Source organism: Sturnus vulgaris, chromosome 2 (genome assembly GCF_052056855.1).
Source record: "Sturnus vulgaris isolate bStuVul1 chromosome 2, bStuVul1.hap1, whole genome shotgun sequence".
Classification (NCBI taxonomy): domain Eukaryota; kingdom Metazoa; phylum Chordata; class Aves; order Passeriformes; family Sturnidae; genus Sturnus; species Sturnus vulgaris.
This window is the reverse complement of record NC_142244.1, coordinates 19,129,293-19,142,062: the sequence shown is the minus strand read 5'-3', so window position 1 is coordinate 19,142,062 and position 12,770 is coordinate 19,129,293. Positions and strand designations below refer to the sequence as shown.

The following is a 12,770-nucleotide window of genomic DNA, read 5'->3' as shown; positions in this document are numbered from 1 at the left end:
TCTGGATTGTTTCCTCAGGGCTTGCAGGAGGGACCTTGGATTAGGAGCTGTCTTTCCCAGCTGCTTTGCTGTAGCCTGGAAGTCAGAGGCAGCAGCTGCTCCAAGCTCTGCCATTTGCCAGGGCTGGGAAGTGCTGAAGGATGGCTGAGATTGGCACTTCCCTGTGAGACTCTCTGTGCAGTGGGAGGAGGCTGTCCCTAGTTCAGGTGTTTCAGAGAAGAGCAGAGCAGTCCAGAGCATTTCACTCAGGTGTTTGGCATCGGGAGCCAACCACCAAATCTGCCTTGCCCAGATGCTTGTTTAGGTTTTGGTGATAGACAATAGCAATCCCTCCCTCCTCCATCACTTAACAAAGATTCTGGGATATTTCTTCAGACCTTTTTCCCACCTCAGGCTGCCCATCTAAAGTCTTTGCTAACCCCCCAAAAATCTTTCTTATATAGGTCATGCAAGTTCCTGATAGTACCTGAAGCAGCTCATTGACATGAGCATTCAAAAATGGAAGAGATCTTTCTCTGTTCAGGTTATTTTCTTGGTTTTGACTTGCTTACTCCTGACCTGATGAACTGAAGAGATGTATTTTACAATCAGTATGCTGTTGTAAGAAATTGTTAGCAGCAGAGAGAGGATAAAGTTAGTTTCTTATGCAGGATAAGGCCAGTGTTTTGGTAAATTAAGCAGAAGAGAAGAAAAAGGAGTGAAGTTCTCAAAATTAAGCATAGAAAATGTTTCTTCCTAGTGGTGCAATACACTGTTTTGTTTTCCAGGCAAAATTAAATGCAAATCCGAGCTGATGCATGAACTCCATTCTACCAAGACATTTTATTTCTGTCAGCTCTGATTATGAGAAAAATCTGTAATTTTAGACCGTAAATCTGTCTGCAAACTGTGATCCACATATGGGTAGGTTCCAGGGCAGCGGTCACAAGTTAGAATCAAGATGTCCATGGAATTTAAAGCTCTATCCCTGTTCCTTTGCAGCCTGTCGAGCTGGGTTCTACAAAGCCTCTGCTGGCAATGTGAAGTGTGCCAAATGTCCCCCCCACAGCTCCACCTACGAAGATGCATCTCTGAACTGCAGGTGTGAAAAGAATTACTTTCGCTCTGAGAAAGACCCTCCATCCATGGCTTGCACCAGTGAGTAGCATCATTCTGCTCGGGGCTGTCATTCTTGCTGCTCCATCTGTACCTCCACAGCTCGCTCGCTTGCTTCTTCTCATGTCCCACTGCAGTCAGCCATCCACTCCCTCTCCTGTCTTCCCGAGTGTTGGACAGGCTGCTGGAAATTGGTGGGCTGGGTTTGAGTCTTTTCTGTTTTCGTTTTCTCCTCCTTGTACCCTGTCAGGCTCGAGAAGGAGAAATGGGATTTTTGTGTTGCTACCAGTACTGTCAGCTCTCAGTCCTGAAGTGCGCCCTGAGGGGACTCTCTGTTTATAAGAAAACATGGTTTCTTGTTAGCCTAGGTAATCTAGTGAAATATTTCAGGAGTCTCCACAGGAAACAACCAGAAGAGTTTGGTTATTAATGTTTTTCACTTTTATATTTTCTGCGCCCTTGTTACTCCCATTTCGGAGCATCCTTGGGGAGAAAAATCTCATTCCCTGATGTTCCCTTCCGCAGGACCGCCCTCTGCCCCGCGGAACGTGATCTCCAACATCAACGAGACCTCGGTCATCCTGGACTGGAGCTGGCCTCTGGACACGGGGGGCAGGAAGGATGTCACCTTCAACATCGTCTGCAGGAAATGCGGCGGTGGCGGCGGCGGCGGGGCGTGCGAGCCCTGCAGCGGCGACGTGCGGTTCCTGCCGCGGCAGAGCGGGCTCACCAACACCACGGTGACCGTGGTGGACCTGCTGGCACACACCAACTACACCTTCGAGATCGACGCCCTCAACGGCGTCTCGCACCTCAGCACGCTGCCCAGGCAGTTTGCTGCCGTCAGCATCACCACCAACCAGGCGGGTGAGTCTCCTGCTGCTGCCCCTCTGCTTTGTCCGAAGGGTTCTGGGCGTCCTGTGCTTCCTCTCCTCGATGTACAAATCCTACTCTGTGCTGGGGTCACTGGTTGATTTGGGTATTCCTGTCGCTGTTGGGGCGGGCACACAAATAGGCACGCTACATTTCAGAAGGCAAATATGCCGTTTATTACAACAGCGTGCTGTCTTTTATACCCTCTACAAAGTTTAAGCTTTGTTCGTTGGTTACAATAGATCAACATAACATTGATCGGTGCAAAACCATCTCCACCTCTGTTTTTCACAAGACTTTTCCAAAAATGCTTTTCCCAGCTGCAGGTTTTCTTTCCTGCTTATCTCCTTCTTCTCTTCTTGGCCAACAGCCTTGATAAGATTCCTTTCAGAAATCACCCTTATTCATTAACCCTCTCTGGCTCACAGACCAGCTGTGAGCCCCTCCACATATTCCTATAAAAGTAAAAGCAGGAACAAACCCAGTGTGTGTTTCTCTCAGAGAACCCTGGCAGCATGACTGTTATGATTAACTCCCAGTTCCCAGTTAATAGTCTCTAATAGCAGGCTCACATGATTCCTTATCCAGAATGTGTTTTATTAATAAAACCAGATTTTAATAAAACACTCATTTCAATAATGTCCAACATAAATTACTGTACTAATCTTAGTGATTAATTTTGACTAAATAGAAGTGAAAAAAGGCTTTGATGTTAGATGCATAAAAAAGCTAACATTAAATTAGAGAGGTTTAAAACATAGCTCTTTTTTTTTTTTTTTCCTTTACATGTTGTCTCACCAACTCTGAATTATTGCCAACATGATGGGGGTGTGGAGCTGAATGCTGAATTAGCTCGTGGTGTCACAGCTGATGGGGTACAAAAGGGCTGCTCTCCTTCTGTGAGCACTTATGAAAGCCTTGGAGGCCCTGCATGGGCAGGGCAGTGTGCCCTGCCTGCTGGATCAGAGCCTTTGCCATGGCTGCACTGCTCTGCCATTTGACATGGCTCCATTCATCTGAAAGCTGGGAACAATCTAGACTCTTCCCTGGCATTTGGATAGGTGTAAAATTTTTAGGAGCAATGTTTGCCAGTGAAGAGAGAGACTAGATGCTGAAATTTCCGTGGTGGTGCTCCATGCAGCTTCCATCAGGAGGCTTTGTACAGAAAACGTGGATGTGTTCAGTAAGCTTCCTCCCACGGCCTCCCATCCCACACCATGTCCCCAAAATACTTCCAGTTCTGTCTTCCTGAAACCGCAGACATTGTTCCAAGAAGGCATCCTCCTGGTGGGCTGTGTTATTGCAATGTTTTTCACTATAGAGGCTGTATGTTTTCTCCTGAAATCACAGATCAGCTGTAGTGGGAGGTGTAAAAATGTGAGAATATTTCCTGACCCCAGTCACTGCATTTCCCAATGCTCTGGGGGGCTGTCTAATTGTGCAGTTGTCACACAGAGGTGAATCTACCCAACTCAGCTCTGGAACCTGCATTTTGTTTCCATTCAATCTGTTACTGTTATAGTTCATTGTTTTGGATTTTAGGATCAGTGACTTGGAGCATCCTTGTTGGGTTGCCCTCTTCTGTTTCTTCTCTCAAAGGTGTTGCCTTTCAGCCTGTTCATCACCACAGCAGTTAGAAATCACTTGAGGACAATGAAAAAAAATAAACTATCCAGGATCAGGGAAGTTCTTTCTCTGCAGAGGCCTCCTGCTTTGCAGTGTGCTTCCCTAGGGCCCAGAGCTGCTGCCTTTGCACTCCAAGGTGGATTTTGGTTTTGTTGTGGAGCACACAGTGCCTGGGATGTGGCAAACTCAAAGCATTTCTGGCAATAGCAGCTCTGTGCACTAACCCACAGGCTGCTTAAGCAGATTATTTTCTATTTTATGCATAACCCATTTTTTCTTTAAGTACATTTAGGTGGGTTAGTACAGGTTTAATTGTGCTATCTCTTGATCGTGCCAATTGGTTTACTGTACTAGAATTCCCTTAGAAGCTCTGCAAGTTGTTAAAATTAGACCTTAAGTATGTATATAAGCAGTCTCTTAAAGTATAATTATGAAAATATAATTTGTCTTCCATTCCCTCACTGGTCAGATACCAAAAAGGGATATATCAGAAGCACATTTTTAACTCTGTAAGGTCTAGAATGCTGTCCCAAGAGAGCTTTTCTGCAGCTTTATCCTTAATTTCCATGTACCATATCCAAATGGGTCTGGGCTGCTGTGAGGGGTCACAAATCCAGGTTAGACCAGAGGGGCCATGGGACAGAGCAAGCAGAAGGAGCAAAATGAAAACCCCTGTAGAGGGTAGATGGGAACAAGAGGGTCAAGTCTATGACCCTCTTTTTGTAAGAACATTTTCCTGGCAGCTGCTCCACATCAATCTGGATATTCTGTCTCAAAACACCAACTTTGCCTGTGTGTCTTCCTGAACTCTTACCCCTTCCATTATTTCTGATGATTCCGTGTTCATGCTTCCAGAAAAATTATTATTAACATCAAAATTTAGTGAGAATAATTAAATTTGCTGTGTTTTCCCAATCTGCTCATGCCCATCCCCAAATATTTTCCTTTTTTTCCCCTAATACCTCAGTCTTTATTGCATTGATAATAGAATAGATTGTTTTCTTTTGATCACTAAAAGCACAGCTTTAAATGGAGCTCAGTTCTTAAGGACTTAAGGCCTTTTAACCCAAGGTCTCAACAGTGCAGCTGCAAAAGGTGGTAGCAACTAAATTCAGCTGCAATAATGCAATGCCAGCACTAAACCAATTCCAAAGAGTTTTGTGCTGTCACATACCCTGGCATCAGCAGAGGAACAAAGGGGACAAAGCTTAACAAGAGACTTCTTCAAATTCTGTCCTCAGCTCTTCCACACAATTCAGGCAGGATGCAGATAGGTGCCAAAAGTAAATAAATTGGAGAATAAAGAGGGATCTCTACAGAGGAAACATGGAAGGTTTTTTGTGGCCTGAATTTTGGCTAGAAATGTCAGTGTTTTCCTAATAACTGTAGAAAGTGAGTGTGCTTATCAAGCCTAAAAGTGCCTAACCCTGAGTTTTGGCTTCTCCACAGGTCAGTTGTGCACCTGTAGAATTTTGATTCCTTTTTGTGTCAGGGACTTTTCCTAGAGGAAGCTTAGAGAGCAGCCACCCCTGCATGCAAACTGAGGCATCTTATGCAAAGCTACATTATAAATAATAACAAAACTCCAGATCTGTCTTATATCACCTTAGACAAGCAGTAGTTTGATTATCTGGAGTCTCCTCCTTTTGTCTTTTATAGTCCTAAAGGCCAGAAAGAAGAACAAGCCATGTAACTTGTTTATTCATCTTGCTTAATCATTGAACCCAGGCATGAAAAGCCATAGGAAATCAGTTTGCTTAAGGAGAAAGTAACCAATAAGGCACTACAGAGTTTTTACAAGAGGCCAGGATGAAAATTATTTTTAAAAAATAACCTTGAGAACAAAAGTAACCAGTAGATAGAGAAAGGAGGATCATGAGGAGTGTTGAAGGGCAGACATGGCTGGTTTGCAGCATCTCCATCTCCCGGTGACATTGAAAATTCCAAGCCACATGTTCATTTCAGCTTGGAGGGATAAATATTTACAATGGACAAAGAACCAGTCCACTTTTCAGTCCTGTTTTAAGTAGAGACTTCTGTGGCTCATTGGAAGCCTTGTTAAAACCTCTTCAGAACCAGAATTTTATTTGCCTGAAATCTCTGGCTTCAAGGGAGTAAGTTCAGCCCCAAGCTTTGTTTCTGTGTATGTATTTGATTATTTGCAGGTACTTTGATGCTATTTCTGTGCTCAGCCCCCACTGCACTGTCTTCAGCAGCTCACAAATGATGTGTGATGCTCCCCGTTTAAATAAAATCCATATTTAGAGAGGGTTATGTGCACTTTACAACCTATATCCCAAGGCAAGTCCCTTAAGTAGATCTGTCTTCTAAGAGAGACAATTTGAGAGAGGCACAGATGTTTGGGGGATGATATATTTCTTTCTTTCCCTATGGCCCTTATAAAAAGGACAAGAAGATAGACTTATTAAAAGTGAGCTAATGACATGATGTAGGGAGTCTCTGGTTCACTGACTGTTATTACAGCTGTGCCCCATTACGTACTGAATACCTAGGACATGCTTGTTTTCCTGAATGACATTTATCTTTTGAGTTTCAAACATTCCTGGCATAAATAAAGATTTTACGCTCTTCAAATGTGTTTTACAGTTCAGCCCAGAGGCTATTCAAGGATCATTTTAACTCAATAAAACTCCTTTAGGGATATAAAAGGGAAGTGTTTCAACAATGTCACTCCATGCATAGCCTGTTATTAGCTGGAGATGTTCTGCCTGCAAAGGCTTTGATCCCTTTCCCCTGAACATCCAAGGAAGCTCTGCCAAGGCTTCCAAGTCTGTGACACACTTTGGGCTCCTCAGTGCCTGCTCAGTCCTTGTGTGAGCTCTCCTGACCTGGCAGAAAGTTCCCAGGTGAACTTCGTGGCTCTGAGAGTTTTTCAGAGCTTTTAGTCAGCTTTTCCACAGATCACGGTGATATTTTCTTCAGCAGTCATTCAGCAGAATGGTTTTCTCTGATTGCTTCTGTTTGTCTTTCTCATTTGATGTCTTAGTTTGGTACAAGAGTAAAAATGAGGAAGTGTAGGTAAGCAGGATGCTTAGTCCTCTGTTAAATAATAAACCTTAGACTTCTGTCTCTCTCTGTTATCTGTGCTGGCATTCTCAGTAAGCACCGAGGGAAATTGTGTTCCTCTTGATTGTAAACAGAGCTATCAATTTGCTTTTTGAAGCAATTCCCTCTAGGCAATTTGCAAGCTAGGGACAGATGGGAAAAATTGTTTCTTTGGGTTTGAGGACTATTCCTGCAATGGAAATTATGAATGTAGTAAGTGTCAGCTTCTACAGCAATAAAGGTAGCACTTTTAGCACTCCTTTTAGTAAACTGTATCTCTATATATATTAAATTAGATATATCTCTTATTATATATATATATATGTATTAAATTATCTCTATGTATATTAAAAAAATGTTTTAAATCAAAAATACGAAATCATTGCCAAATCCAAAAGCAAGTCAAGGATGTCAGCACCTTTCAAGTCTTTTCTCTTATAGGTTCTTCTTTCCTGATGAACCTCCACAAAAGCAATTGCTCCAAATGACAGGGCAAGAAGTTTGAGCAATACTGATTCTTTTCATAGTGTGTTCTTACCAGGTGGAAAAGACTTACTGACAGATCAGTTCAGGAGCTCTTGGTGATTACTTAAAAGGAGAGAAAATATTTTGTATCATAAGTTACTCATTTGAGGGCGATTGCCTTGTCCAATTTTGAATAATGGCTTTTTCAGAGATAGTTCTTAAGTATTTTCTTACATTGGGCATGGGATTTCTCTGGTGGAGGAAATAATTGAAGTATCACAGAAAGGGAAAGCTTGCTCAGCACCTGAATGTTGATGTTGTGAGCATGGTGAATAAATTCTTCTTTCTGAACGCTTCACACCAGGAAATGTGAGGCTCTAAAATCCTCTAAGGTAAATGTAACAAAGGGGTAGGGAAGGCAAAGAAAAACAGTTTATTTAAACTGATAGGGTCTTAACACATTCTGTGAAAAATATGAACTATTGCAAAGCTCCCACCATCACCACCTCAACAGAGAGCAGAAAGAATAACATTTGTGTTGTGAGTACCTTTGGGATGAATCCTTATGAAAGCACATCCAGCATTTGTCTCCTCTCTGAAATAACAGCTGGGAATGCCACAGCACCATAATTTTCAGTTTCTGAAGCGAGTAGTGCCTTGTGCAGTCTGATCCTCCCCAAATGGACATGGCATTTCCATGACTTATTATACATGTGTTAAACACATGAGCAAATCAAATGTTTTGTTTGCTCTGGGGGAAGCATTTGCTATCTCCTTTAATAAAAAGAGGGAGAAGCAAGAGCATGATTGCACTACCCTTAATGACGTTTTCTTTTAATTTAGAGTTTATTTGTAAAAGTGAGAAATGATCTCTGATAATCACTTGTCCAGTGACAGCTGCTGCCCAGAAGGTTGCCTTTCCCTGCACTTGAGAGGGAAATCAAGCAGCTGCCTTTTGGTGTAATTCCTGCTGAAGCTGCTTGTTTCCCCCTTGCCAGTTCCCTGCAGTCTTTCTTCCACAGCACCTGTGAAATGCCTGCAGCCACTCTGGAGTCTGTAACCACAGGCTGGAGCCTTTCACAGATGCATTTGGGCACTTCTGCCATAATGCAGACAGTCATCCATTAGAACGGCCATGAACCAACCAGTTTTTAATTTTTTTTTCCTGTTTCTGGGAGAAATGTGCCCAGCTTTGTTTCATCCAATGCATCCACAGCCTGCTTGTGCTTGCCTTTGAAGTTTTGTCCTATTTCTTTCCTTCCACGTTTTGACGTGTGCAAATGTGATCTTGATAGCCCTTCTCCCATTAAATGGGAGCCTTTTCACCCCTTTCCTTAGGATGGAATCCCACCAGGATCCAGCCTGGGGCTGGTGTGAGGGCTTTTTGCTGGTGTGGGATGAGGGGACTCCCTGATGCACATCACCTTCAGGCTGATGGTCACCCAGTGATGTCACAGAATCAGGTGGCATTTTACAGCCCAGGTCGTAAAAATAGATGGAGCCTGCTCCAGCTCCAGGAGAAGGTGCAGGAGGACAAACACAGGCACTGTGCTTGGTTTAACTACGTGTCCTGGAGATTAAAGGGCAAAGGGCTCTGCCTGCACGTGCCTTGAAGGGGTGGGGAATTGTATCTGGAGGAGCAGCCTGTAGGGTTTAGCAGGTTTCCAAAGAGTTGTTAAAGTGGGACTGTTTCCTCCTGCCTCCTGGGAGGCACCTGGGGACCTTCTTGGAATGTGCCTTGCTTGCTTCAGCACAATCCTGCAGCAGTGCTGAACAGAGAAAGTGAACAGGAGTGCAGCCAGAGAAGGTTGAAAACAGGGCAGGTCCTGCTTTCTGTGAGCAGGCTTCTGTCATAAACCCCTCTACACCAATCCCCAGATTAGATGCTGGAGATGTCAAAGATTCCAAGTGCAAGCAGAGCTGTTCACAGATTCATGTCAATGTGATCACATCATGGAGCTGTGACATCATTATACTGATTTGCAAGTCAGTACTTGGGACTCTTACAAATTGAATAGTGGAATTGATGGGTTAAACCCAAAGATACAAGGTTGGTTCTCAAAAAAACCCAGATGTTGGGTGGTTTTGCATGAATCAAAATGTGTGTGTGGAGCATTAAGAGCAGTGCCAGGCTCAGCACCGTGGTAAATTCTCTCATGTCCTGACTGTGGATGTGGCTCCAGTGTCCCAGAGAAACTGCCTCCAAGTGAGAGATCAGTTTGTTCATTCAAACACTGGTTTTTCTACTTTGGATTGTTGGATAGTTTTGTGGTTTGGATGCTGGTCCTCTAAGACTGGCAGATTTAGGTTTGAGTCCCAGTGGATCCTACTGTCAGAGAATGCAGATTTAATTTTCAGGTTATGATCTTTATTTACTGCTCTTGTTCCACGTTACCTCCTGGGGGCATCATAGACATTAAAGCAAATTTATAGGTTATATCAGATTACAGTATTATGATTAGATAATAAAAGCATCAGTTTTCTAAAGAAAAAAAAAAAAAGCAACAAGCTTTCCATTTGTTCAGCAGGGCAGAAGTTGAAAATTGAGTAACACAGTCAATTCTGCTTGGTCACCATTTTTCAGCATAGTTTGGAATATCCCAGGCAAGGCATATTTTACTCTTGTTTGCAAGCAAAAGCTGGAAGCGAGCTGTGAGTCATTTTAGAATTAAATCCTTTCCTAAAATTTAATTTGTGACCTCGAAACCTAAGCCAGGAACAATAGGACTCTAAATGTTTCAGCAGTTGTACACATGTGCCTTCCCAGAGTTAATACTGAGTTCTCCCTGTCACAGGACAGGGAATTTTCTTTCAGTGCATTTATACATCTGTAAGCCAGTCACATATGAAAACAATAACCAAGGAATAAGGAAAAAGTCAATAAGGAAATTTATATATAGCTGCTATTAAACTGGAGGAAAACAAATCATCTGTTGGGGTCAGTTTCAGTGGGAAATCAATTTGAGCAGAGTTTTATTGTCGTCTCTACAGATCCTTCATGTTATTTGCTTGCACCTTTAATAGTCCTGACTGAGGAGGTTTTACACTTGAGCCTAAGCCCCCTGAATCATTGTGTTTGTTGCCTTTTCAACATCCACATTCCCAGTTGTCACAAATGCTACCTAACAACACCGAGAGCTCCAAGTACATTTCCCCTCTTAACTCCAGGGAGTTTTCAAGGTTCCTGTTAAGTGCTTAAAGCAGTTAGGCTGCAGTGCCAGACAGATTCTAACCATGGGATGTGCAAAAATGCCTCTCTGTGCATTGCATGGGACTGCTGAGACTAAAACTCTTCATACATGGCCATACAAGCCTAAAGTTAGTCATGAAAAGCCAGCTCTTATTCAAGTGAAGAAGCTGGCTACTAATAGATGAATCAAAATATCCATAAAAATGTAAATACCTAGAGGCATACGAGACATGGGATTAATTAAAAAATCACTGAAGCATCTTCTTAGTCTGGAAAAGTACTCTCCTTAAATTTTACCTTCAAATGCAAGTTTTCTAAATTTAACTTTTGCATTCTTGTTGATACTTTCACATAGTTTTTAAAATTTCGGTTTATCCTAAAAAGCTTCATAATGTCTCATTATTTGCTAACCCAGAGTGCAAATTTTGTTTTGTCAGTGGGTGCTGCGGATTTAAGATAGAAATTTCATTTTTAATTTTCAATTTAAGATAGAAAAAGAATGGAAATTCGATGAAAAATGTCTGTTCTAAATATCACGTATTGCTCTTCCTTTTTGTAGCCTGATTTTGAATTCGATCTCATCCTATTGAGTTTATTTAATTATCTGGAGGAAACTCTTGATTCTGTCTTCCTCAGATGGAAGACTAAAGTCTAAGCATTGTTGCACATGGTGATACCTTCACTGTTTAATGGTTTATAATGTTTACTGCTTTTACTTTGATTTTTCTCTTTGCTGGATTTTCAGACACTTCCAATTAAATAGTAAAATACAGTAACTGAGCTGCTCTGATGTTACAGAAAGGAAATCAAGGCTGACTTCTGTTTAGACAGTCTTTAGAACAGAGCTTAATAAGTTTTACATTGTATTCTGAGGATGTGTACAAAAAGAAATTAATTAAGTGGTCCAAAAGTCAAGTTATTTCTCTGAACCACACTCCAGCCCTGGGTTGAGGCCATATTCAGGTTACCTTAACTCTTATTGTATCCCAAATTCATTGGTTGCAGTAGATTTAAGCATAAACTTGGAAGTTATCTGAACCAGGTATTTTCTTTAATTGGGTTCAAGACTTCCAGCACTTTTCCAACCCACCTAACAGGTGTAGCTAAAAAAACCATAAAGAATCCATTAAAATTTTAACCTGTGACAGTCCAGCTTGTCACTGTCCGGCAAAGGAAGGTTTTGTGCTGGGAATTTTCTCCATTTTATCTCACCTTGGTGTGGGATTGAAGGTGGCTGAAACACTGATTATTTATCTCCCCTCCCTGAGCCCGTGCAGTGGGATGCTGGCTCTTCCAGACACTCTGGATGTCTCATTTCTGAGCAGCTTTGGGACCCCTAGGGATTAGGGGAGGTATATGAATGTTTTATAATGTTATTGATAACTGCAGAGCAGGTGTTTTCTAATAAACTGCTGTGAGATAAGTTACTGGTAGCATCTGCAGAGATGTGTGCAAATGAGCTCAAAATAATTAATACTGCGTTAGAAGAAAGCTTTTTTTGTTTTTTTTTTTTAAAGTTTATCTCTATTGGAGCATTCAAGATTGTTTCAGCCTGCCCTGAGAATCTGTTAGAGCAAAATTACCATAATTTATTAGGGGAAAAGCCATTTCTGTTAATCATATATTAATTATTCATAAAATCAGTATTAATTTTACCTTAATGGGAAATGTTACCAGCTGGGTACTGGGCCTGACAATCCATTCACATACCAAAAAAAAAAAAAAAAAGAAAAAGAGATAAATAACTTGACTTTAAAAGAAGACATAAAAATGACTTAGGAGAGCATAAAAGCAGCACGTATGGATATATGAGTTCCCATGGAGCTGGCTACAGCAGGGAAGTTCAGCCTGCTAAGCACTTTGTGTTTTGGCTCTGGCACTGGTTTGTGAAATTCAAGTGGAATTGCTGAAGGATGTTTGTTGCACACAAATCCTGTCTACTTCTCCCAAATTGATTTTAGGAATTTAAATTCGGGATAAATTCCTCCTGCTGAAAGGAAAAAAAAAAAAAATTGCCAGTATTTAATCTTTTGTGAAGCGTGTGAAATGTGAAAATGCTGTTCAGAGGATGTGTTCAGCCTGGAATGAACATGACAAAGTGGAACCTCTACTCTGCTAAAGGAGGATTTCAATACTTAGGTTATAACTTGGGATTAGAAAGTATATTTTCCTGGAAGTTTAGCAAAATCAAAAGCAGAATGAATTTTCAAAAACTCACCGTAATTAAAACCTTTCTTTTTCTTTCATTTTCTTCTTTTTTTTTTCTCTCCTGACTATTAAAAGTTCTTTTGCAAAAATGAAAACCCAAACAGAAAGGGCACTGGCTGAAGCATGCAATGCCTGTAAAATGCAGCTAGTTTTATATGAACTATAAAAGCTTCAGAGGATTCAGCTGACACTAAATTGTTGAGATCAGCTCTAGAGCCTTTTTATTAGGATAGCAAATGTTGAACTT

The 12,770-nt window shown here is 41.6% G+C and overlaps 1 protein-coding gene across 2 annotated transcripts in view; it reads left to right on the top strand.

The window, feature by feature from the left end:
• Positions 1–12,770, top strand: part of EPHA3 (EPH receptor A3) — a 174,277-nt gene that overhangs the window by 112,031 nt on the left and 49,476 nt on the right. For both annotated transcript variants that reach the window (XM_088158520.1, XM_014888460.2), the window contains exons 4-5: positions 982–1,137; positions 1,621–1,962. In XM_088158520.1, coding sequence (XP_088014646.1) covers positions 982–1,137; positions 1,621–1,962 — 498 coding nt within the window. The remainder of the gene's footprint in view (positions 1–981; positions 1,138–1,620; positions 1,963–12,770) is intronic.